The sequence below is a fragment of the Colletes gigas genome, unplaced genomic scaffold, assembly GCF_013123115.1.
Source record: "Colletes gigas isolate AHSC1104 unplaced genomic scaffold, ASM1312311v1 Colletes_gigas_Sc00011, whole genome shotgun sequence".
Classification (NCBI taxonomy): Eukaryota; Metazoa; Arthropoda; class Insecta; order Hymenoptera; family Colletidae; genus Colletes; species Colletes gigas.
In genome coordinates, this window is record NW_025106640.1 from 3668860 (window position 1) to 3693577 (window position 24718).

The 24718-nt window shown below is 43.2% G+C and overlaps 1 protein-coding gene across 11 annotated transcripts in view; it reads right to left on the reverse strand.

Annotated features, from left to right (window-relative positions):
• LOC122398466 (phosphatase and actin regulator 4) overlaps positions 1 to 24718 on the reverse strand; it is a 267861-nt gene that overhangs the window by 164423 nt on the left and 78720 nt on the right. For 10 of the 11 annotated variants that reach the window (XM_043398329.1, XM_043398322.1, XM_043398330.1 and 7 more), the window contains 2 exons: positions 24289 to 24387; positions 20456 to 20761 (listed from right to left, as the gene is read on the reverse strand). In XM_043398329.1, coding sequence (XP_043254264.1) covers positions 20456 to 20761; positions 24289 to 24387 — 405 coding nt within the window. The remainder of the gene's footprint in view (positions 1 to 20455; positions 20762 to 24288; positions 24388 to 24718) is intronic. The other variant, XM_043398331.1, reaches the window with a different exon arrangement.

Here is a 24718-nt window from a genome sequence, read left to right on the forward strand (position 1 = left end):
ACGTATATTCCGTGGGAGCCGTGCGGCTGGAATTTTCTAGCAGCGTTCGGGTGAATCGACACAAACCGAGAATAATCGAATACGCGAAACGGAGGAACCGATTTTTTTTTATTATGGGGTTTTTCCGAAAGAAATATGGAAACTCCGACGAAGTGCCAATTATCTGCCAACATACGAATACGTCGAGCGCAGGTAACGAGTTAATGCAGGCCAGAGATAACGATATTAACGCGCTAACTGTCGCGTCTTGCGCGTACGAACGATCGTAAAATGACGCTTGCGATTAAATTAAATAGACAGAATACTTTTAATTTCCAAAGCGGAACATTGTAATTTATAGAAAATGAATTCTTGATTGAAAGTATCACGCCTGGCAGCGAGCGTGTAAAATAAAACGAAACGGGAGACAGTTATCGAACCAGATGCGACGGTAATTATTTCTAAAACGTTCCCGAGTAATTCCAGGAGCGGCGTAACGAGCCGAGTAATCAAGTGCAGAAGATATTCCGAAGATTTTCGATTAAGGAGCGCGAAGCGATTTCCACGGGAGCGTGAAATGATCGTGGAAAGACTTAAAGATAAACAGTATCATTTAGCGTTCCGGGCGCAGTCGAGCGAATGATTTTGGACGGTTTCCAAGTAACGTCGATAAGACCCGAGAAGCGTCCAGCAAATATCGCCGCGGAAGTTTAAATGGGGGCATTAAGAAACGCACGAAGCGTCGAGGATCCTGCGATCGAGATGATATTTGCGTCAAATTTCGATCCTTTATGAAAATCGACGTCTCTTTACTAGCACGATTGTGTATAGTGTCTCTTTACGGTCGGGTGATCTTGTTCGCTAAACTTTGGCCCGTAAAATCCGAAAATTTCAGCCCGACTTTCCGTTTCCATTCGCTTCTGAAATCGTGTTACGATAAGCTGATCAGGAACGATGAAAATATGGTGGAGATTATGTTGAAACGAAGAAATAAATTACTAGGGAGTATGAACGAAGGAGACGTGCAATCTATGTGGAAATCGGTTGGTTGTTAGAGAAGAATAATTATAAAAGATGTGTGTAGAATGCGAATAAAATAGGAAGGTTATGAACTGATTAATATGTGGGGGTTACGAGTTTCTAAGCTTGTTGCATTTATCGAATTAATCATTTCGAGACACTCGTTACGGAGTTGAGAAATAGTAGAATATAATAAAAATCGTTAGAATGAGAATTCTGAAGAGATTAAATTCCAGAAAAAGTATCAATAAATCATAAATAATTCTTTTCCTATCTAGATGGAACGGTTACACTTCTAACTTAACCCTCTGTGCTCTATTGGCACAGCTACGACTCAATTTATTTTTCTTTTATCAAATGTATCATAAACTCGCATCGATGCTTCCGATTGTTCGTATAAATAAAAATTCTCGGAGCACAGAGGGTTAACAGAGCTTAAAGATTCAGCAGCTACGAGGCAGAATACTTTGACTGGATTTGTGAGTATTGTAAAGATGCTAGAGTCATTCCAAAATGACGGTGCACAGATCGATACAGTTCACCGACATCAATAGAGCACGTTATTCAGCGCAAAGAGGTTAACATCCTACGTTACAGCTTATAATACACTGTTACACGTTGCACATAAAATATCAAAGCGTATTCAATGGAATTCTCACAAACGCTCGGAGTTGCTCGCTAATCTATTCGTTTATGTCGGGTACGTCTTAATCCTATCTCCGAACCGAGTTCTCACGCTTCCTCTCCCGAAATTACTTCAATGTAGCCTAAACGTCGTATCTGATAGGTAAATCCGTAGATCCGTAGATCCTCGAGATTTATCGAGAACGACCATTCGAGCCCGGAATCATGAAACACATGGGCACGTTTGATTATTATTTGAAACACTGCCTGGTAAGTATTCTAGCGTAGCACTATATCTTTCTAGCTATTAGGTCTGGTATAAATGTAATTTTTGAACGTGGTAATTTCAAGATGGATCGAGTATGGGTTATTCGGGGAAAGATCGCGTATCGTTGAGCACGTTGGACGCGGAAAAGAGGGAAACGGAGTAAAAATAAGAACACCCGGTAACATCCGGGCGGGGTACCCGATGACCCCAGCTATGCCGCTACGTGGGTCGCCGGGTCACGCGGATACCCGGGTCGACGCATGCCGCTCGGTCAAGGCACTCTGCTCCAAAACATTGCCGAGAAAACCGGGTATCGAGCGGCGGCCGAAATATTCGCGATTGGATCACACGCGGATGACCCAATTTTCGCAGCACGTTGCCCGCAGAAAGTGTCTTCGCGTCCAGGAGCGGCTTCCACCCGACCTCCGCCACTGTATTTCTATTTACTCGATCGCGAGATTCAACGAATATCGCTCCGAGCATTCTCCATAAAAACGTGAACGGTGGGAATCGAAACGGGGACTAAACCTGTGGTTCCAGTGTATCGATTCAGAGAACGCTGCCACTGTGAATGAAGGAGACGCGTGGAGGAGCACGGAGGTAGAACAAGGATCTTTGTTGCATCCGTGGACAGGTTCCCGGGAGCACAAACACGCGTATCGACGATCGTACGGTTCGTAGAGTTCTTCTTGATCTCTGTGACGCACTCTCGATTTCCCCCCTTTTTTCACCGGTCTGTTCCCGAGCGAAGCGCGCGACCGTGCATGCCTCCGCTGCGAGGGAAACGGTTTCACGACGTGGATTCACCGGTGCGGCGTCGATCGGCGAGAAGGTGCGCGACGTTTCCGGTCCCGCGACGTTTCCGCTACGAGGAACAACCGAGGAACGAGGTATCACTGTCGACGAGCGAGGTTACGCGACGCGTTGAGGTCGGCTGGTGACTGACTCTCTCTGGGCGTCGCGACGCCGACGCCACCTTTGCGCGTTCGCTCCCCCCTACGACCGACCGCGACCCCCTCGAAAGACCGTCCCCTCCGACCAGCCCCGAACCCCTACCCTGTGGCCGCGAGCATCGTGGTTTATACCTGGGTACCCGTCCACGGACATGCACCTGGTACGAGCCGACGAAGGTTGCTGACCGAGTGCTACCCCTACTCCGTGGCCATTCGATATTCCTTCCAGAATCGCGAGGGGCGGCTATCCGGATCGGTTGAAACGCTTTTTCGCGGAGACGATGCTCGGGGGAACGCTCAGGTCGATGGAATTTCTACCAGGGGAGACTAAATTATCGTCACCACCCCCTATTGTCCCACGGATCGTTTTGGAATAATTTAGAAACACCAAGCAATTAGGAATTTTGGTCCCTCGTTACGTATTTAAATAAAGAATAAGATAGCAGACTGCTGAAATATGTATTTCGTGGGTTCCTGAAATTTGTTTGCTTTATTCACCATCGTAAATTAGTCAGGAATGAAAAAGGTAACTATATTATTTTCTAGTCATTTTTTATATTATTTCAAAATCAGAACTTTTAACCTCAGTCTCTCCTGGATGTAAATAATATAGATGATTCGACTTTGACTTATATATGTGGACAATAAAAAAATTATTTAAGTAAATAAACTATTTCTAATATCTTTTCCTTCCTAATCATTTTCACACGATTATACTACAATTACATTGTGTTATTTTTAATTGTAATTCGTTGCATCGAAGTGGTCAAAATAGTTTTGGCAGCTTTTCCGGGCAAATATTAATAAAATAAAATAATAAATTCACTATAATTCCGAACTGGTTCATCTTCAAGAAATTGTGAACACTTCTTAAATATAAATCGAAAACCTTCCATGCATTATTCAATTCCAAAGAACACGAAAATTGTTATTTAGACTAGAATGCACCCTTAAGAGTTTTGGGAATTCGATTATTCTTCGTGGAAGTTTCCTGAAAGCATCCCTTAATGTGTCTTGCGAATTTTGCACCGATGTATGAAGAAATACCGAAGCTGCTTCGAAAGAAACGGCGCACTGTACCTGGAGAATCCCATCTGGGCTTTCCATTAGTAATGTTTCGCGATCGATTATTCTTTGTTCGATTCTCTGAAAGTATGTATCCCGGAAAATATACCCTGTGATTTTTATACCGATCGATGAAAAATTGCCGAAGTTACGGTGCTTTGAAAGGAACGATGCATTTTATCTTCGAAAAGCTCTTGTGGTAGGTTTCCATTAGAAACGTTAAATCGATCTTTCTATGGTCGATTGTCTGATAATATCTATACGATAGTTTAAGGGAAGTTGGAATCTCGTCAATAGTAAAAACATTATTTTTGCACAGCACCAGAGCTCAAATTATTAATTGAAACCTGTTAAAAAAATAGAGAATACGCAAATTTTTCAGTAAACAAAAAAAAACCTTCCCAATAGAAATCTCTTCTTAAAAGGTCGACCAGCTTGGATATATTATACTTTATGATGTATTCTAGAAGAGATATATTAATTTCTAAAATTCTTTGGATTTCAATTAAAATTTGACAGTGAAAGAGAGAAGAGGAGAAAATAAAGGTGTCTTCGCGCGAAAGAAACACGAAGAAGGGCTATCGATGATAAGTGCTTTCCGTGAAACACTTTCGACGCCACCGGGAGCCACGTCGCGAGATCACGAAGACGTCCAAGGGAGAAGAAAGGGGTGAACAACAGGCGAGATCAAAGAATCCCGGAGGGACGACCCCGCGCTTTCACAGCGTCATTAAACTCTCAATTAGGAAAGCTGCAATTAACGACGACAAAGCCTACGTAGGAGACAGCCGTGGGGAGCTGGAACGAAATCTTCGCAGACGTCGGATGTCCAAGGTATTAATTCCCGTAGGCGACACTGCGCGTTTCTCGCAATCATTCGAATAATCAGTGCAAAAATTTTGATGTAAATTACAACACCTCCGTACGTACGAATTTTGTCAAATTTAAAGTCCCAAAATTGCACGTTATTCGAATTTTATGGCGCATACAAATATTAAAATCTATGTTAATAGTGTGTAGAAGACAATTTAATTTGCAGTCTTGTGTAAACGATGATAATTCTATAATAAATAAATTTATAATGAATAAATATTGTCTTTGCTTTATATATCTCAATTATACCATCACTACAAGTATCTCAGTGGCAAGAAAATAGCAAACACGTACCTCCTGTTATTTTATTCTTATCGAATGAGACCTGCAAGGGTTGTAGAAAACTCTTCGCCGTTCGTGATTTAATTTCGATCGAACGACTGCACGTACGAGATTATCGTGATTTACGAACAGAGGCTCGAGTTTCCGCGTGTTATTAAATACGCTTAATCTCCTTGTTGTCGAGTTCACTTCCGCCACTAATTGCGCGTGTCGCAAAGACCGGTCAGAAAACGGCGTCGTTAATTGTTCCTGGCCGTAAATACTAAAACGAATTTTAATTGCTGTCCGTTCGTCGCGCGGTTTTCCCCCGTTCGTGCAATTCAAGTGAGTGATCGTTAAAAAAAAAAAAACAAAAAAAACAGTCGCCGTGCACTGTATAATTGTCGCGGTCGTGTTCTGTCCGTGACAATTGAAACGTCTGGCCGGACGGAATTATTTTCAACGGGTTAGTTTTACCGCGACGTGAAAAGAACACCGTTTCCCGCGTCGAACAAAAATTCTGTATGAAATGGACCCATTGACGGGGTCGGTACGTGGCTCAGAATTTTAAATACCGACCTTTCGTTAACCCTACGCCCCTGCTTCGCTGATTCTTGGTATAAAATATTCTTGAATTATTTTAATCTGAAATATGCATTCGGATTATAAGAAATATTCCTTTATTATCGACCTCTCTCAAATAGAAATATTGTTTCGCCGAACTGTAAAAACGAATTTTATATCTGAGATCGATTCGGTTTCGACGATGCCTCTGAAAGTATTACGTACAAAGAGATTGCAATAAAAACCATCGATGCTATAACTAGATCTCGTGCTGGAAAAATGAGAAAAAAAAGGGAACAAAAGAGAGCAACGCTGGCCAACGATTAAAGCACTATTATTACATATCCTCGTTAGTAACACAATTCAGAGCAACAGTGTCGTTTATTGCACAATCGGATTATCGCTGCGTTACGTCGACTCTGCGATTGGTATTCCATTGCGAAATAAAAACGAAAGGGGTGCAAAGAGTGCGTCGTTCGATTAAAAATATTGTACGTTTTTGTAACCTATTTTATTTGACATTCCAAACCCCGGAACGAACGAATTAATGTATCGAAAACACGTGCTCTCGGAATTCTGAACGAGCGTTTTAAAGGTAAAAAATCGTGTTACGAATATGCAAGGCGATTTTAAAAACTGGGACAAGCTATTCTTTTCTAGGTTATTTTTTATTTTGTCCTGATTGCAACAGGGTCCAAGGTTTTCTAAATTTGACTTTTAGCGAATGACATCTAATTATTTGTAGAGTACCTTTCACGGTTATATAATGGAAAATTGTCGTATTGAATAATTAAATAATACACGATACTCAACGACAAAATTACCACTGCTTTTCACACGACAATGCACACCATTTGTGAAAGTACCTTAAGCTCGACTTAAAGGATAATGCAACGCGACGCACTGTGGGAGTTTCCCACACCCCCGCAGGGAAACAACGGAAAAACATACAAGCGCTAACGTAAAAGTCAACGATGTTGCAAACAAAATTGAAATGTAAAGCTGCTGCTTCTGCAAACTGTACGACTTCGTATACTTTTGAATCCATATTTAAATATTTTCTCTCTAAGCAAATATTCTCAGTATTCTTACAGACGTAAAAGGTTTATAATTGAATTATAATTATTTCTAGGTATCTTCGTTATAAAAATAAGCTACCATTTCGGTAATAGTGTCAGGAATGAACCTACTCTTTTGATAATGGTAATTTCTACGTTTCCTCTGAAAACTGTCCACTTCAGACTGACCTACAAGCAGTAAACCTGGCCCTTAAGATGAGAGATTTCGAGACTCTCGACTGCATAATCCGTGCCATAACAATCGTCGACTACGTGCGGAATTACCTCAAGATTGCTCGAACGAAAAGTCGACGGTTTTATCACCCGAATTTTCTAAACCGTGAGCTCTTAAAATAATAATATAGAAAAAATTTATTCCCAAGTGAATGAGTTCTGACCGTACAGATATGAAATTCGACGAAAAGGTGGGAAACGCCTTTCCGGCTCGGAATGGCAGCTAAGTATTCCGCAAAAAGTCGATTCCGCACTCGCGTTCGCGGTTTTCTACGGGCGACAAAAGCGTATGGATATCGATTTTCAATTTGTCGTCGAAGCGCGAACGACTGAGTTATCGACGCCGCAGCCTATCCGAGATGGACGCGATTAAAAGAAAAAGGGGCTGTCGGGTTTGATTCTCAAGGAAACTCGACCGTAATCGCTTAAGAATTATTGACCTCGCTGGAATCGTGCAACTTGGACGTTCCGCGGGTTCGAAATTGCGTTAGTTCGAAGCCATGAAACGTAGATGGGGAATGAACTTTCCATCGAAGAAACGAGGCTACCAGCCGGAATAAAGTTCGACGCATCAAATCGAGGGGAACGGTATTTCTTGTTTATCCAAGGGAGATTTAAACGCGTCAAAAGTTACACTGAAACTCAAATTCGTTGCTCGAATAATATTACAGAAGATTGGAGAAATTCTAATTTTTAATTTCAGATTGAAATGATGTCTGGTTAGAGGGTGTTAAATTTCTAACAATAAAGTGGTTCACTTTCTCAGCAACACCTGGTGGTAGGTCGTGTATCCCGTGGATATTTGCAATATCGCAACGAGCCCCAGTTCCCGAGCCCGGAGAAATTTAGGTCGTCTTTAAATTAGACACAAATACCCCTGTTGCTGCGATAATGTACGCGAACGGCCCAAACCCTGGTACTTGATCAATAAATAACGACAACTCGCCCCTTCGACTGTTCGTTAATCGTAAAGAGGTCAATGAAACGTGCTGCAGATTCTTATTGAATTATCCTCCTAACGCGAGTGCTTCATCCCCTGAGGTCACAACTTTTAAAAATTCAATTTCTCCACGCGACACGAAAGTTAAAAATTAAAGACAACCACACCGATCTATGGCTGAGATATTCCCCATTAATAAATCCTCTATCGTAGATATTTATATCATCTCTCGTGCCCGAAATAATTCCCAAGCGATGCTTTGATCCCGTCAATCCGCCCAGAAAATACATTTCGCGGAAGGTTAACCCGATTCTATGGTCTATTTCGGATCCAAAGTTTCTCGCGTTTTCCGGGGACGGTTCCGCGTAACGCGTGTCTCAAAAGCATCGAACTCTGGAAACTCGCGTAAGGCGTTCAAAGGCCGAGCATCGCGAAAGGATAAACACGTTGCTGGGGGGGAAAAGTTCCCCCAAGGCGTACGCGAAGGCAACGTCCGCGCGTCGGTGCTTTTTCCAAAGTTTCTCAACTTCGGCGAGAGAAACGAGGGTTCCTCGACACCCGGATGCCCATCGACTTCCTGCCCGTCGATAATTCGCCATTAGACGCGTACGCGGACGAGAAAAGCACGCTCCGCGGAATTCGGGTCACCGTGTGTCACGCGAACGCTCCGAGAATCGCGGGTATAGAATTTTATCGACCTGCAAGGACGGTCCTCGCGGTCACGACCTGCGGTCTGGAAGGTCGTCATCCTCGTCTGCGCGTGGTGTTCCTGCGGTTAGGTTCTCTTGGATCATCAACCCGGCACCAGAGAATCCCTGGAATCTCGGTCTGACCCGCAACTCTCGTTACGATACGTCGCACCCCCGAACTTCGCTTCATTTTGCAAAAATTATGGGAACGATCGTTCGATAGGAAAACAGCATTTACGAGAATATTTTGAGTAACTTGTTTTTTTTTTTTAGTAATTTACCAGCTTCGAATATGATTTAAAGGCTGAGAGAAGAAATTAGTGTCGTTGAATGGTTTCCCATTTTTAAGGTGACAGTTCTATGGGGCGTTGTGGTACTCGAGGGGGGTGAAAACTGCGATTTTAGAGCTTCCTGTTCGGCGATCGATAAATTTGCAACCGCAGATACATCGGGTTTACAGGGGATTCGGAGAGCAAAGAGCAGACTCTATAGGATTGTGGTACTTGGGGTTGAAATCTACATGCGTAGAGCTTCCTTCACACCCTCCTCTAATCCCATGTGGGAATTCGGACGATATTTGCCACGGTATCGAGAAATCTGTAACCGTCGTACACAGGAACGAGCAAAAATTCGTTCTGAAATGCATTCGTTCGGCGAATCCGGGCGAGAGTTCGTATCTCGATGATTCTAGTTAGTGGAAAACCTCGTTCGCCCCGAAGTATCATAATCGATAGCTCGATAGCAAGGAAATTTCTTTTCAGCGCACCGTTGAGAGGCTCGTTGAAACAATTACTCGATACTAACCGTATCGAGCAAACCTATGCGAAAATAAAAACGAAGAATCAGAGATGTCACACGATCCAGAAAGGCTACAATTTTTGGGGGGAAATAATTAATATTCTATCTATAAATAAAGAAACTAAAGACGAATGATGTCGAGTAAAAAGTAATGATAAAACCATATAGCTATTCAATTCAGAAGTCTCGAAACAAGCTGCAGGCTCGGAGAAAAGAGGGAAACCTAGACTGTCGACGTCAATAACACTCATCTTTCATTCAATGCGCCTCCGTTCCGACTACTTTCTCCGATCCCTAATGGAAAAATATTTACGTCAATATTGCGACTGCTTTTAGTTTCTAGATCTTTAATTCATCCGCCAGGGACGGACCGTTTGAATCGCCAAGACTGAATCCTTGATAATCGAATACACAGCCTGCAGAGATTCGTCTCTCTTGCGAACCGAATGAAAAGAAATCTCGGTTTCAAAACGCCTCCGAAAATATAAATTTCAACAATCCTCAACATTAATTTATTTGCAAAAATTGAAATTGATATTGCCACGTATTAAAATTCTATTTATCGTGACACATCATCGATGAACTTAATTACGAATATTTATTTACAATTTCCGTAATAACTCGCACGTTAGAATATTTAACTTTGAAATTCAAACCAATATTGACGTCGCCAGGACGTCGATCGATCTTCCAACTGTGTTATAAATATTCATTCGCGACGTGTACGTGCCCGTAATGAATTTTTTTGATATTTTAAAGAAAATCTCAAGGCCCCGTGCATATAAAATTAAATTGATTTCATCGACGGAATGGAAATACCGAGGACGATCGCTCTTGGCCGACGCCAAACGTCGCAAACAAGGGTGGAGTTCGATTTCATGAAACTTCTTCGAACCTTGAAAGGACTCGTCACGCGTGCAACGTTATAATCCCGTGGAATTACTTTCAACTAGCTCGAGGATCGTCGACCTCGCTACGAGCGGCTGCGAACGCAACGAATTCCACGGAATTGCAGCTTCGATCGCGATTACGGCGACCGCGGTGTACGATTATTTAACGCGACTGTTCCGGCGCGTCGCTTTCACGAATCGTTTATTGCTTTCCGCTGAAACGCTTTTATCGTTCCGAACGCGCCAATGACAGACGGTGGCGTACGACAGACCAGCAGTCGTTACATCGACCACTCGACGATCGTTATCGCGCGATTTAATTCCATTTCTTGGACAATCGAAGCGCGCAACAACGCCTGGATCGATCTTCTTTTGTTCGATATCGTGATTCGAACGATCGTTGAAGTGTCTTCGATCGACAAACTGGTTATTTGCGTTGCTCGTATCATTGGACGTAATTACTGACTCGCCATCGAGGTGTTTTCGAGTCCAATTCCGTTTCAATGCGAATGTTTCGTTTGCTACGAACATCCCTATAATCTGTCTTCTCCCCCCCCCGTTTGCATTAACAACGAAGTCCAAAAGATTCTCGCGGAACAAAACCGTACGAAACTTTGCAGCGGAAAATGCTGGAGTGTTCGTCTCGAGTCGCAACGATTCGGTACAATTGCCGGGACGACTGTCGAGCAACTTCCGGCCGCGTGCTTTCAACTTTCCTCGCCGTTGCGCGGAGCCTTCTTAATTCCGTAGTTTCGTTCCTCGAGGATACCGATCTAACGACATCGAGCAGAGGGAGGCGGAACGAATTTTCGAGCAACTTCACAACTAGCGACGAATACAACGCTACGAAGTAATTTTGGGAAAAAGATTAAGCTGCAACGATACCTTCTGTACTTGGAAAATATCCTCCGAGGCCCGAAGGTGCGAATCTTTCACGGTGCTCGTAGAAAATATTTTCCAAGGACGAAAAGATAAGATCTTCTCTCTCGACGACACGGATCGCAACCTTGGATATTTCGTTAGAGACTACTCGTTTCCGACAGACCTGATTATTCTGATAAATCACGAACCGTGAATAGGCACACTTTGACGCTATTCGTCGTAATTTCATAAAATTCTCGGGGAAACGGAGCGTGCTGGCTGGATGGGATAACCAGTCACCGTGAAATACGCGTTTTATAGCCTCTTTGTGAAATATCATAAGCTGGTGTCGGTGCGGATCTACGCTCGTCGATGAAATTGCAAGAATCCAGTGGTCCAGCGATCGAAGGGACCCCGTAGTCGCCTAGAAATGCAGGAATGCATTTCCGAATTGAATTTCGGCGAGTTTCGGGTCGGAAAATCGAGAACCGGAGTAATCAGATCCAGAGAAAATAATTATTTACGAAAAACTGTTGGCTAGTAATTACGCAAACATCCTGTATACAAATTTAAATATATTTTCGATTAAACAAATAATTTATAATCGAATTTTATCGCACACCAGTCGTATAATCGATAGGAATTGCTGAAACTTCATTGGGTATGTAGCGTCAAAGTAAATGTCAAAATAAACATAGAAGACAGCATAAAATATAGTAGTTGGTATAGTCATAGGATAGAGGATAAAATGCCCTTTAAAATGAGCGTTTGTGCGACCCGATAGCGTTATTAGTTCCGGAGATATGACAATTTTAATTTCAAGTCGATGCGATGGCTAGTTTCGGAGATATAAGGGTCCGAAGCTTTGTTTACATTTTTGTTGCGGTCGCGCGAGTTCATTCATCTCGCGCGCGTAGATAGTACAGAGTGCGTAGTAAATTCTTGGAAATACTACGCTTCCTGGTCACGTGACTGTCTCGACTCACGCGCGACAAGGAGGTCCAGCGCGACGCGTCAGACGAAGACAGAGATAGTCAAATTAAGAAAAATACCCCTTTACATAAATTGCGATATCTCGAAAACGGTAAGTCGGATCGACAAAAACAAAAAGCCATTTTAAAGAGGAAGATTTACCGCTGCCAACAGTGGGTTAATAATTAATAAAACACTAGTAGTTTCGGAGCTGCACAGGTCTAAAGTTTTAGTATTTTTAATACGCGTCAATAGGCTTTCGTAAGGCGGACAGCGCGTGGACAGTGGAATTTAAAAAATTACCTTTTACATAAATTACGATATCTCCTAAACGGAAAGTCGGATCGACAAAAACAAAAAGCCATTTTAAAGAGGAAGGTTTACCGCTCCTAACAATGGTTCAAAAATGGATACAGCACTAGCAGTTTCAGAACTGCAAGCGTCTAAAATTTAACTATTTTTAATATACTGGCTTGAAAAGCATCAAACGAAATTCTCAAGTATTTTTAACAATTTGCATTATCACAATGTTTCCTCTTCCGTAAACAATCTATGTTATTCCAAAGACCTCCACGTGGGTCGAGAACGTGAAAATATTCTTTTCTCCGAACCAGCGTTTCCAATTCCCTGGAATCGTTCGAAGTTCTTTCGAAATAAAATTTGCATGCAGGATAATTTTTACGTAACCGTTGATTTCCCCTAACTTTCGTGCTCCGAAACGTCCGCTGGCAAAGGATTAAATTGCAGCGAATCCAAGCCACCCGTAATCGCGACAATTTAACTCTTTTCTCTGAAAACACGCAGCTCTCGGGCGCTAATGGAAGCTGAAAGACACTTCTGAATTCGACCCTCTGGCTAGCAGCTCTCCCGCATGGCGGTCCGTTCAATCGGGCAACGTACAGTACGTAGGTACACACGGATCGTTTTGTGCGGCGTTGATTTAACGAAGTAACAACGTTTCGACGCCGTCGACGCCGCAGGCTCGTCGGTCTGGATTTTCCAACCCGGTGGCGCATCCACTATGAACACACTCCCACTCTTTTACTTTTTTTCAATTCCGAGATCGGGGATAAAGATCGCGAAACACGAACGATAGCGCTCGTCGATTTATCGGGGGATATTCGCCACCTCGTTTGGAGAATTTGCAACTCGGAGGCAATATGAATCGAGAGGGGAGGAAAAAAGCAGATCGATGCTGCCGCGTCGCTGATACTTCGATTTAATTTCGTTCTCTAAACAAAATTCGCTGATTACGCGGTGACAAAGCTGTTTATTTATTTGAGATTATTTACTTCTTTACTTAATTTATGAATATATGAGTGTATTTATTTGGAAACAAACTGTGAAATTACGCACAGAGGCCATTTTTCTACCGCAAACTAATTATACAATTTCAGGGTAAATATTGTAGTTAATATGTTACGTTCGCGCTAATCGATAGAGTCGATAGAATCGTAGATGGGTATTTGGGCCTGTGTTTGATTTATTTACGAACTCCGATACGCGATTCGGTACACAAATAGTCGTAAACGTAACGACGGACAATTTTAAGCCTCGCACGCGAAAGAGCTCGTTTCAGCTAGGAAATTCGACATTTTCCAATGACAGGTGCATTCAAACATTCGCGGAAATATACGGCGTGAGCGGTTTAGGGAACGATGGCCCCGCGTATTGCTAGAAATCACAATCCTGCACAGTGGCTGGCCACGTTACGTCGCGTCCCACGAAATTACTCCATTAAAGCGAACGCGAAAATCCTACGTGGCTGGCGCATCGGGGCTTATGAAATGTCGAGAAATGGCATGGCCGGAGTTCCGGGCAAGGAAACCCGTAAAATCCGCTGAAATTCAGCGGCGGGTCGTAGGTCAAAACCGCGAGGGGAACGACAAGGTGCAGGAAACGTAATCTCATTGAACGTTATTTCGTTAAACTCGCATCCCGCGTCGAGCCAACATGATTTGTGTCCCTGCACGTTTAAGTATGTACGTGCAGGGTAATTCTACAAGCTGGGAAAAGCCGTGGCTCGTTTTTGAACGAGAATAATTGATATTTATTTATTATCACACCACGTAAATTTAATTTTGTAAGTCACGTATCGTGTCGAACCATTTGAATGGAATTTGAATTATTTTATCGGTCTGGGTTAGGACACTTTCGTGTCCTTTTCTAAATTTCTGCGTAGGGAATCCTCGTATATCGCGAGCATTTTTATTAATGCATATTGCGATGTCTGGGCAGCACGAGGCTCGCCGCGAGATACGGGCTCGGAACGAAAGTCTGCCGGGCAGGATTCATTTTATCAGACGAATATTGCGTTATTGATTCGGTCGGCGCATCGGGGGGATCCGTTACGTTAAAATCTAAACTGAAAAATATTTTCTGCTTCCGTGTACCGACCAGCGAGACAGTTTTATGTACCACGTTGCTTGGCAACTGATATCGTGTCTGATACCAGCGACGCAAACGGCTAATACGAACCACCCTGTATATTTTAAGCTCGCACCGATTCTAGGTTTACCGCGAATAGTAAATTTTCTTGAAAATATTCCGTCAGCTTTTTATTCGTGCACTTTCCTCGAGTAAAATGAAAGATACCACGAAATCACGTTAAAAAAACACTGAACTATTAAACGAGCTCAAAGGAAAAAAAGGGCTTTTGTGAACAACAAAAATTGTGTTCAATACCAATACTAACGGCTAAATATACCAGAAAATTACCATTCGGGTGTCTGAAATATTTTCCAACTGTTCCCAATTTTGTACATTTAATTCCTGCCAATTTCGATCTTAACCCGGCGCACGTACTGGTCCATTAATTACAACGCTCGTTAAATGCGTGCAAAATACGTACCCCACGAGACGCCTGGGACCACTCCATCCGGGGCACAGAAGGGGTTGAACAACCGGAAGCTCGCGAAAGAGGAACGCTCGAAAATATTAATAAACACGCGTCGCGGCGCACAAAAGCTGGCTGGAGAGATCGCAGTTCGCCAACGGGACCGAAATTCAATTAACCGGGAGCAAATTCATCGGGGTATTAAGCCGTGGCTTTCGCGACCACCGACGGCTAATTATTTAAATTATTCACGTCGATGTATTAACGGGAGGCGCGGGCGGCGCGATCAAACGAATTCCAGGATCGCCTGAATTTCGTCGTCGACGTCGGCGTAAGGTTTCCCGACGGGCCTGCGTCAATATCGACCCGTGCTTCTCCGTCGTGCACCCTTTCGTCCTCAACCCTCTGCCTGGTGCACCCTCTCCGCTCCGTTACGTACGTACGTGCGAGAGGAAACAACGAACCAGCTGAAATATGCACGCCAACGCGACGGGAAAACGATCCCAGGCAGCTGGGGCCTCTTGTTTCATTGAACTTGGCCCACGTCGACGCGAAAACGCGTCAAATTTCCCCTCAGAGGACCACATCGAGCCCCATACTTAAAAATTACAATGGATTTTTCATATTTTATTCGATGATTAGATATTTCAAACTGTCATGGTATACATTTGGGACGAAACGGAGCACTTGAGATTTATCGACGTGTGCAAATAATATAGAAATAATGAAAACGAGCCAATTATATATCTATGTTTCTTAATAATTATGATACAAATTCTCTATTCTTTCTAGAAGTTCATAGGAAAATGAGGACGTGCTTGTTTACTTTGATTTAATATAATATTGTTGAAATATGAAAGTGCAAAAATGACTTTTCGCATAAAATCAACGGAGGCTTTAAAGATCGGCGGTCTGAGAACGTCAGGAACATTTCAGAAAGTATTAAGTTGAAGTTAGAAACGCTTCTTCGGCTGATATATGGGCAAACGTGGTTAACATGATTAAAGCTTAGTTGTCGATGACGTAAAGGAGCGTGGAGATAATTTCAGTGGAGAGAATCGAGGGATCGGAGAATCAGAGTACGCTTCGCTGGGTTTCCGTAACGATTATGTCAATATACGTATCTGTTCATATTTGCGTTTCAATTTTGCGGTCTGATGCGTTTATCCGTTTCTCGAGAGAGAATTCTAATTAATGGGGAAACAAAAACAAGACGTTAGACGCAGAGGCAACGCGGGAAATCCAGTGGACCCACGAGGATGACTTTACTTTTCATCGTGTTCTACTCAACCACGAATATCGAAGGAATTTTTTCGGTACGCATAGATCGTTTTATATCTTTTTCTGTTTTCAGTCGCAGAGTATCGGAATCGCCATTAAAATGCGCTCGAAATGTTTATTACGAGGTTCGAAACGCATGTTTGAAGAAGGTATTTGTTATTCCGCGCGATCGAGTGTTTGTTCTGCAAGACAAATTGAGGGGATGCATTTAACGGGCAATTATGGAGATTCTGTTCGAGAAATTATGCGGACACATGAGTTCCAGCAACCCTTGCTACGAGCTCGTTTATATTTAACGCGATGCAAAAGCATGTAAAAATCGTTTATGCATTCTAAAATTATTTCGTTGTTCCCTGCGACGCGACTGGATCTGCCTAACGATCAAAAATAAAATCCGCCGTCTTCTCGCGTTGCTCAGAATCTTGTTTACGCGAGTTGGGGAGGCTTCTAACGACTTCGCGCCCTCTCCCGACTGGTTTCCCGATCCTTTCAAACGCGCGTTCCTCCCTCGAACGTAGGAACCGGTTAAACGAACGGATAGAAATGAAAAAAGGAGAGGAGAGCAGAGGCTGGTAGGCTCTTCAACTCGCGATGTACACAGAGAAGCGTATCGATCGTCGTTGGGCTCCCATGGTTCTTGCTACGAGACAGACGAGGAGCATACACCGACTCAGCCCCCGGTCTGTACGACGTTTTATCCTCTGCTTGCACCCTTTCCGTCCCACAGACTCCATCACGGCCCTTAATTCGTCCCTCTGCCCCTCTCTTCCTCGTCTTTTCCGTGTTTAGCCAAGAAGCGGATCCGAAAAGGCCCTTCCTACAGCACGGGATCGATACCGAAATCCTCGTCACTGAAGATACTAACTTTCGATCTAGAAACGAGGCTTCCAACAATTCTTTATCGTTTCAACCCCTAATTCGAGAAGGTACAATTGGGTTAAATCATCCCTTAAGTTTGAACTGAATTTTACGAAAATTCTCTTGTTCCACGACTCTCATTTTTTTTCAAGAGAGAGAAATCATTGTATAGTGAACATAAAATATCTGTGATTATCCATTAAGTGGCCAACACCCGAACAAATGAAAATTACTCGCGCTGAATATTCAAGTATTGTCTTTGTACCAGATGTCTGATTCCCCAAACGTGTTTCAATTGTAACGAATGTACACGCTCGCCTGCAGACCCCGCCGAAATAATAGTTTGCTTCCAGTCAAAAGTCTGGCGCGGCGTTTAACGCTTCGCGACCCTCCAAACGAGAATGAAAATAAAACAGAGACGCTTCAAACGATACACATGCAAATTTGTAGGGAGAGCACTTTCCTCGAGTTCCTCGCGAAATTAACGACCTAACAGTGACTCGACCAGTCACCGCTCCCGGCACCAGACGCTGGCAGCACATTATTCGACGGTGACATGTTCGCGAGTATGTCACGTCGCATAATCCACAAGCTGTAGCCGCGCCATTATGCTACTCGACGTTACAACCCTTATGGACGCCGCAGAAATAACTGTTCCTCTCGCAATTATCCTCAACTTAATCACAGCACGATAATCACAGAAATATGTGTTTTAAATATACCCAGTTTACAATGAACATTTTAAAGCAGTCGTAACGATTCTCAAAGACAACACTACGCGTTTGTCAAGAAGTTTAATTTAAATTTAAACTAGTTTAAACCGTAAGACGTCTACGTCTAGAAATATCATGTATAAAATTCTAGTATTTAGTCGAGGGTTCTCTGTATCAGATATCCGTTTGTTCGGACTAAAAATTGTGTAGGTGTTCCATTTATTTGGATCGCGCTTTGAAACGCCGAGAAGCGGTAGAATAACAGTGTCAAAGGATTCGAGTAACTCACGAATCGCGTCGAATAAATTCGCGACGCGCAACAGGTAGTTCGCGCCTCGAGTACTCGCGTGCTGGACACGATTCGCGCGTGTGGACATCGCGAAACGAACGATAGAGTCGCTACGTATCGCCGGGAATCCCTGAAACTCGACGAAAATGGGGTTGCCAGCGGTCGAAACCATCTTACGATATCGCGTTACGCGTCCGCATGATAAACGTTTTACGGCTTCGGTTTGAACCGCGGGAGAAACCCGATAACCTTGTCTGGACGATGGTCGAGATACGGGGCACGTGAAGGGGGTGAAAAAGAGGGCACGAAAGGTCGGGGGGTTGTTTCTCGAGTCGTAGGATTTACGAACACGATACGAGGTTTGGACGTCGCGTGATGTTCGAGACATATTTTCTGTTTGTCGTGCGTGGTTTTCGAGTGGAAATTTTGCATTCGATTCGTTCCATGAAATCCTTGTTTTCTGTCTTTAATAATAATCGAGGAGGTCGTGCGACACGTACGAACTAAATTTAGTGAATTTATTTCGGAACGTTGTGGTTTCAATTGTCCTTAATAAATCACCGATGCCAATAAAACCATCAACTTTGTACGCTGCTGTTTACGAAGGCGAATATAACCCCGTGGCAACGATGGAGGAATAATAGATTCGCGAATGCACTTCGATATTCTGGAATCGTTCGAGCACCGGCGTAAGTAGAAATAATCAGTAATGGTCAGACGCGATTGCCAAGCACTTGGCAGAGACGAGAATTTGGCTAGCGGGACTCTGATTATTTTATAATCTCCATCCTATAAACTTAGAAAGATGAGCCTATAGGAAATAAATTAGGCTATAAATAATCGGACTCGCTGGCCAAATTCTCGTCTCTGCGCAATACAAAGTATTCGATCGCACGAGCACTCGAATAAATTTAAAATAACCTTTTTGGAAATAAAACAGAACTAAGCTGGTTTCTTGCACTGATTTATAGACGATGAAGTCAATTAATTATCAGTTAATTACCATCGATATCTAATCATGACCGACCATAAATTATATTTGTAATCTGCGATCAGGAACTTGTATTAATACAATGAAAGATTACTGTATCTTTTGCTAGCCTTTTTATCGTTAACTTGATCGTTTATTCGCAAGTATAACGAGCCAATCGTGTCCGATGATTATGTTTGTTCTAACTGTTCGCGTCACTCATTAATCACGATTCAATATACGGTAAGAATAATAGCAGATCGTTAATCAAATTACAAATTTCCCCCAGCGTTGTAATTTTTATCGCGTCCGTTACAAATTAAACAAATTGTTAACGAGCAGGCGAGTACCGATCTAACGTTTCTCGATCATGTATCTCGTGTCTAAGGAGCCAGGATCGAACCCAAGGAACACACGTGCCTCGAACTCGAGGAACGGTGGTCGACATTTGTTATTAATTGATCGAGAATGAGTTAACGTTGATGGGATTACCGCACGATTCAGATGGCCGAGCCAGAGATTCCATGAGAAATTTAAGCGGTCGTCACATAGCACGACGTACCGCGATCATACTCGGTAGCCCATTAATGCCGCCTCTAACACGTGATTTCCGGTAATTAGGTCAACGCCTGTACTCGCGCCATTGTGCGCCTCGCTGCTAGATACTGTAACGTAGAGGCTATAATTTCCACGGTAGGTCTTCTCTCTTTCACAACTTCTTCCCGCGAAACTGACGTAATCAATTTGTTAATGCTTGGCATCAACTGCACGGAAACCGAGAGGGGCAAGCTTACCAAAAATTCTCAAAAAAATAATTTACTATCATTTACGTAATTAGAACTGATTTTTCGTTTTATGGGAATTTTAACACACATAAAAATAAATAAGTAAAGGGAACTGTTGAAACAGAATAATAAAATAGTAGAAGTGTGAGAGCAACTTTGTAAATTTGAGCAACAAGAAAGAACGATTTAACCCTTAAGTGGACTCTCAATCTGAACTGAATTAACTTTACATAAATTTTCAAATAATTACGTTTACATACATTATACAATATCAGTTTAAACTTGTGGAGGGCCCAGATAATCCACTTCAGGGTTAAGCAAACGCTCAGTTCGACCAGAGCTAGCCAAACGACAAAAGAATAATACCACCTACTATTTAAAAAAATGGGAATCACCCCCTAGATAATTTAATAAAAAATAAAGTAAATTCGACACAACCCTGTAAAAATTAATTAGCTTGCATCGTATGTACTGTCAAGGAATGAAAATCCAGTTTCCAGACTGTTGTTATCGCTACCCTTAAGGCTCTATCCAGATCCTGCTAATCCCGACTGCGTCGAACGTGTTAAGGGCCGATCACGTGATCCACGATCGACCCCCGGTTGAAAAGCCGGCATTATTTTCAGCGCAAATGATGGCTCTACTCGGTTATCGTATCGGTGTTTGCATCTTACCTTGCGTGCTGCCGTTGGGCTGGCCGGGTTGCGGGATCCCCGGATAAAGGGACGAGAGATGCGGCGAGGGTTGATCGCTGGGCGGTCCTGTTGAATGCGGATTGGCAGTCGTTGGGGTTGGGGTGGCCGAGGTTACTTGCTGGGATTGTTGGGATTGCTGCATGGTACCGGCGGACGTGGGTGTTGCTGCAGGGGTGCCACTGCCGCCGGTACCAACCCCTTCGCCGGCCGGTTGCTGTTGCTGCTGTTGGTGCGTCTGTTGCGGCGTCGGCGGTTTCTGGCCGTCCGTCGAGTCGCCGATCGTCTCTGAAACCGGGCAGCGCACGGTCCAGGTTAGTTTTGTTAGTAATCTAGGACGACAGACGCCTGGGACTGTTTCTCTACGTCGGTTCAGCAGTCTACAATTGCTTTTCTTTGCTCCTTCGAAAAGGGCCTCGCCACGTTGCGAAACTTCGGCCTCGTTCGTTTACGTTTGTTCGGTCAATGAGTTACGAATGTCGTTTACGGCGAATAGATGAGACTCTACCGTAAACAGATGCCACGATTCGCCTCGTTTGTTATGTTCGAGCAGTGTTTAAACGATGATTAAACGGCAGGAGTATATTTGTTCGGTGACGTTGCGAATTTGTCGGATCTGTGTATCGAAAAATCGAACTCGTACCACGCTGCGTGAAGTTTGTGTTATTTTTGTTCTAGAGGTCTTCGATGGACCCCCGGGGATTGGTTAATCTGATCTAACGTGGCGGACGTTATTTCGTCGTCGGGTCGGAAGCTGGACTACGGATGCTCAGTGTGCTTGTACCGATTCGCTGGAACGGCTCTCGTGATCGCAACTATTCATAGGACGTCCCAATTGATGTGTACCCATGTGTTACGAATCTGCGTTCTTCTCTTCTCGGTTGTTCTAAGTTCTTAGCTTGATGAAACACGCTACAGATGTATTTCGAACGTGACAAGAATCGCATAAGAGGATTATTCGATAAAGCAAAGCGTGCGAGGGATGGGACCAGACAACAAATGATGAAACGTACTTGTCTATTCGACCTGGATCTATTGGGAAATTCGACACACATTTCGGGGGAACATACATATTCTTCTTAAATAGCTAGACACTTGTAACACTTTTATCAGTTGTATTAGTCCTTTTTCTTTCGTTAAGTTGTTCATTTCTGACATATATTGGGAGCATATAACTTGTGTTCTCGATGTCAACTGCTTGGGAAATGAGGATTCAATGCTTCAAGCATATTCAACTTCAAAGACTAATTGTCAAGTGTACACATTTCTCATAACCATTGAATACTCATTTTCAGACAAATAAAAGACATAGAAAATCGTCTTAAATTGCTCTTTTTATCAGTAAAAAAGTCTCCAATTACAAAGATGGGGAAAATCTATTCTGTCTTTGAAATCTTCGTTCGTTCATTCGACTTATTTCTAATTCTATTTATCGTTTGCTCGAAATTTTGCCCATCTCTGCCATCGCATCATTCTCGATACGTACTAATTTCAGAAATTAAATTCTTCTCTTTCATGGATCGTTTTGCAAAATTCAGACACTGTAAACACTATACAATTTTGCGTTAAGAAAAATAATAATAATTGTACCCAGTATTGCAAGCACGTTAAAGACGTTTCAATGAAAATCGATAGTGTCGGAGTTCGAAACGATCTAGCCGTTTCGGTAACAGGACCGCAAGTTTGTCAACGGTTCGTTATCTTCCCTGAGAACGACACTGTCCATTTACCAGGAATAATTAATCACTGATTTCGACCTGCGTAGCACCGGGAAACGGTGTGTTTCAAACTCGAACGTTCGGTTCTCGCCGGTAACGGAAATATGAATAATGGTGGAAGCTGCTTGAAGAGTTTCAAACTCGATACTCCGGGCAGGTTCTTTGACAGAAGATACGTTCAACGGGCATTGTTGCGCGAAGTGGCGGGAATCTATTAATCAACGGAGCCAACTCGAGTCGCACGAAGAACCAAGAGGAACGTTTTAGATCCACTTTCGTAATTACATTCCACGCAAAGTGTCTCGCGCATTATCGCCGAGACAAGGGAAGCCTAGACGGAACAACAGGCGCTGTTTCATCACGGCACTTCGCGCTAATCTACGAACTATGAACGCAATTTATGCGATGCAAGGTGTTAATAAATACCGAACGCGTCGATCGCGAATAATTCTCCAGCGAAATAATCGTGACTGGGGTTTTACAAATTTTTCTAATATCAGATCTTTACCGAAGTTTTAATTTTCTTTTGACAAATTCAGGTGTAATACTTTGCACCACATTGAATATTTTGCCGGGTAGCACCGATCTCGTGTGTTTTCAAACGCGCGAGGTGATGGAGCCATTTTATAAGGATCGCCTGGTGTGTATAAAATAGCCATAAATGATAAACTCCGTGTCGCAGGTTTTACGAGAATCTCGCAGGCGCTAAAATTTTACAGGAAGTTTCACAGCTTTTGATGGCAACGTTTAACCTCGTTTGGAAACAGAAACATAAGCCGCCAGCGCTTATCTTATCACTTTCGTCGGTAAGAACGACCGTAGCGTTATCGTCGCACGGTAAAATAAACCGTCCGACCATAATCGACCAAGCTATCGGGACTGCAATTGCGCAGCGGAAGTACCGAAGGAGCTGGGTGCCAAAGCGAAATAAACTGTGATATCTTCGTAATTAGATGCTATATGCCAAGAGTTTTATAAAGGAACTATGAATTAACAAGTACGACTAAATTGCTTCACGATTAAAGTACCTGCCAGTAGCTGGAGCAACGGTTATCCTCGAGTCTATTTTAGATAAATCAAATTTCACGATCGCCTGGCAAGAGGTACGTTTCAAATGGTCTAATAACAGAATAAAATTGAAATATTAATTCCGCAATCTCTCGACGTCGAAACGAAATTTTCGAGACCCTTATCGCGACGGTGTCTGCTCGCGTTCGTTTCTCGTCCACGAAACGGCGATGCTTCTTCGAGATTGGTCACGTTTTCTAGCGCGAGATGCATCGTCCCGCGATTCCGGAAATTGTGCTCGTGTCTGGACGATAACGACCGCGAAACCTAATTACATTCTTCCACGCGTTACGGCGCCCCTTGGCCCTTGCCCTTCGCGCCCTGTTTTATCCCGTGGGGTCCTTATTTCCTGATCAGTCGGGGAGTGGACAATTTCCACGCGTACGGAGCCGACACGTTCGCGGAAATTTACGAACACCAAGGTCCGTGTGTCTCGAAAGCAGGAAACTGATGAGGAAAGGTTACTGGCCAATTGGAAATCGTGGAAATTCTCTCTCGACGGAATTATCGAATCGTACACGCTTCTCTTGACAAATTTTAGTTAAATCACGTACCACGTACCACCAGGGTTGCCATCTTTTATATAATTTCTGAAAGATTTAGCGCTCCAGTTGCTAATTAAAAAAAATGAAACACCCACAGTGGAGATGGTAAGAATATCTCGAGTTACGCAAACTTCGTTCCAGCTTGCCAAAACTGGAAAAGCTAAATTGGAAGTGTAACGGCTCGATGCAGAACAATTTTGTCAGATCAGATTTTGCGCCGGTTACCGCGCGGCGACCGACGGCGAAAGCATGCTAACCTTTCTAAATTTACAAAGGGTAATTAATGTCACCTGTTTAAAAATATAACGGCGCGCACAGATTCGATGCGCCCCGAATGCAACGTGTTCGAAACGTCGATTTAAATTGGAAAACTCCCCGGGAATAGCTAGCTGAACAGTGCAACGCCCAACCCAGATTCTTATCCGGAACGGTGGAACGTGGATCACGCGGATGATAACGTATCGCGAAAGGGTAAAGGACTCACCATTTTCAGGAAACGACGTGGACCTTATCACTGGTAGCAGGATTCCTTTCTGTACCAACTCGTCTCTGCTGGCTCGTACCGAGATTTTCCTCTCGAGCGCTGCAATCACGACAAACAAAACCACAATCATTATCTACGATTATCAGTAAACGTATCTTTTAAACTCCATTTAGAGATCTCCGTGAGGCTAACGTTTACAGAAAAACAGAAAGCTAGTAATATTAACGTAAATGTACAATGTAAGACTAAAGGTTCGCGAAACTTTGTTATTAAATGTTCGATAATCGAAAGAGTAAGAACACACGGTCGGTAACAGTTGGGACTGTTGAACCACAGACGAAGTATATGATTAGACCTTACACACAATGTATTTTTTTGGATCATTTTTTCTCCTAATATGATTGTAATTGACCACCGCAAGCAAAAATAC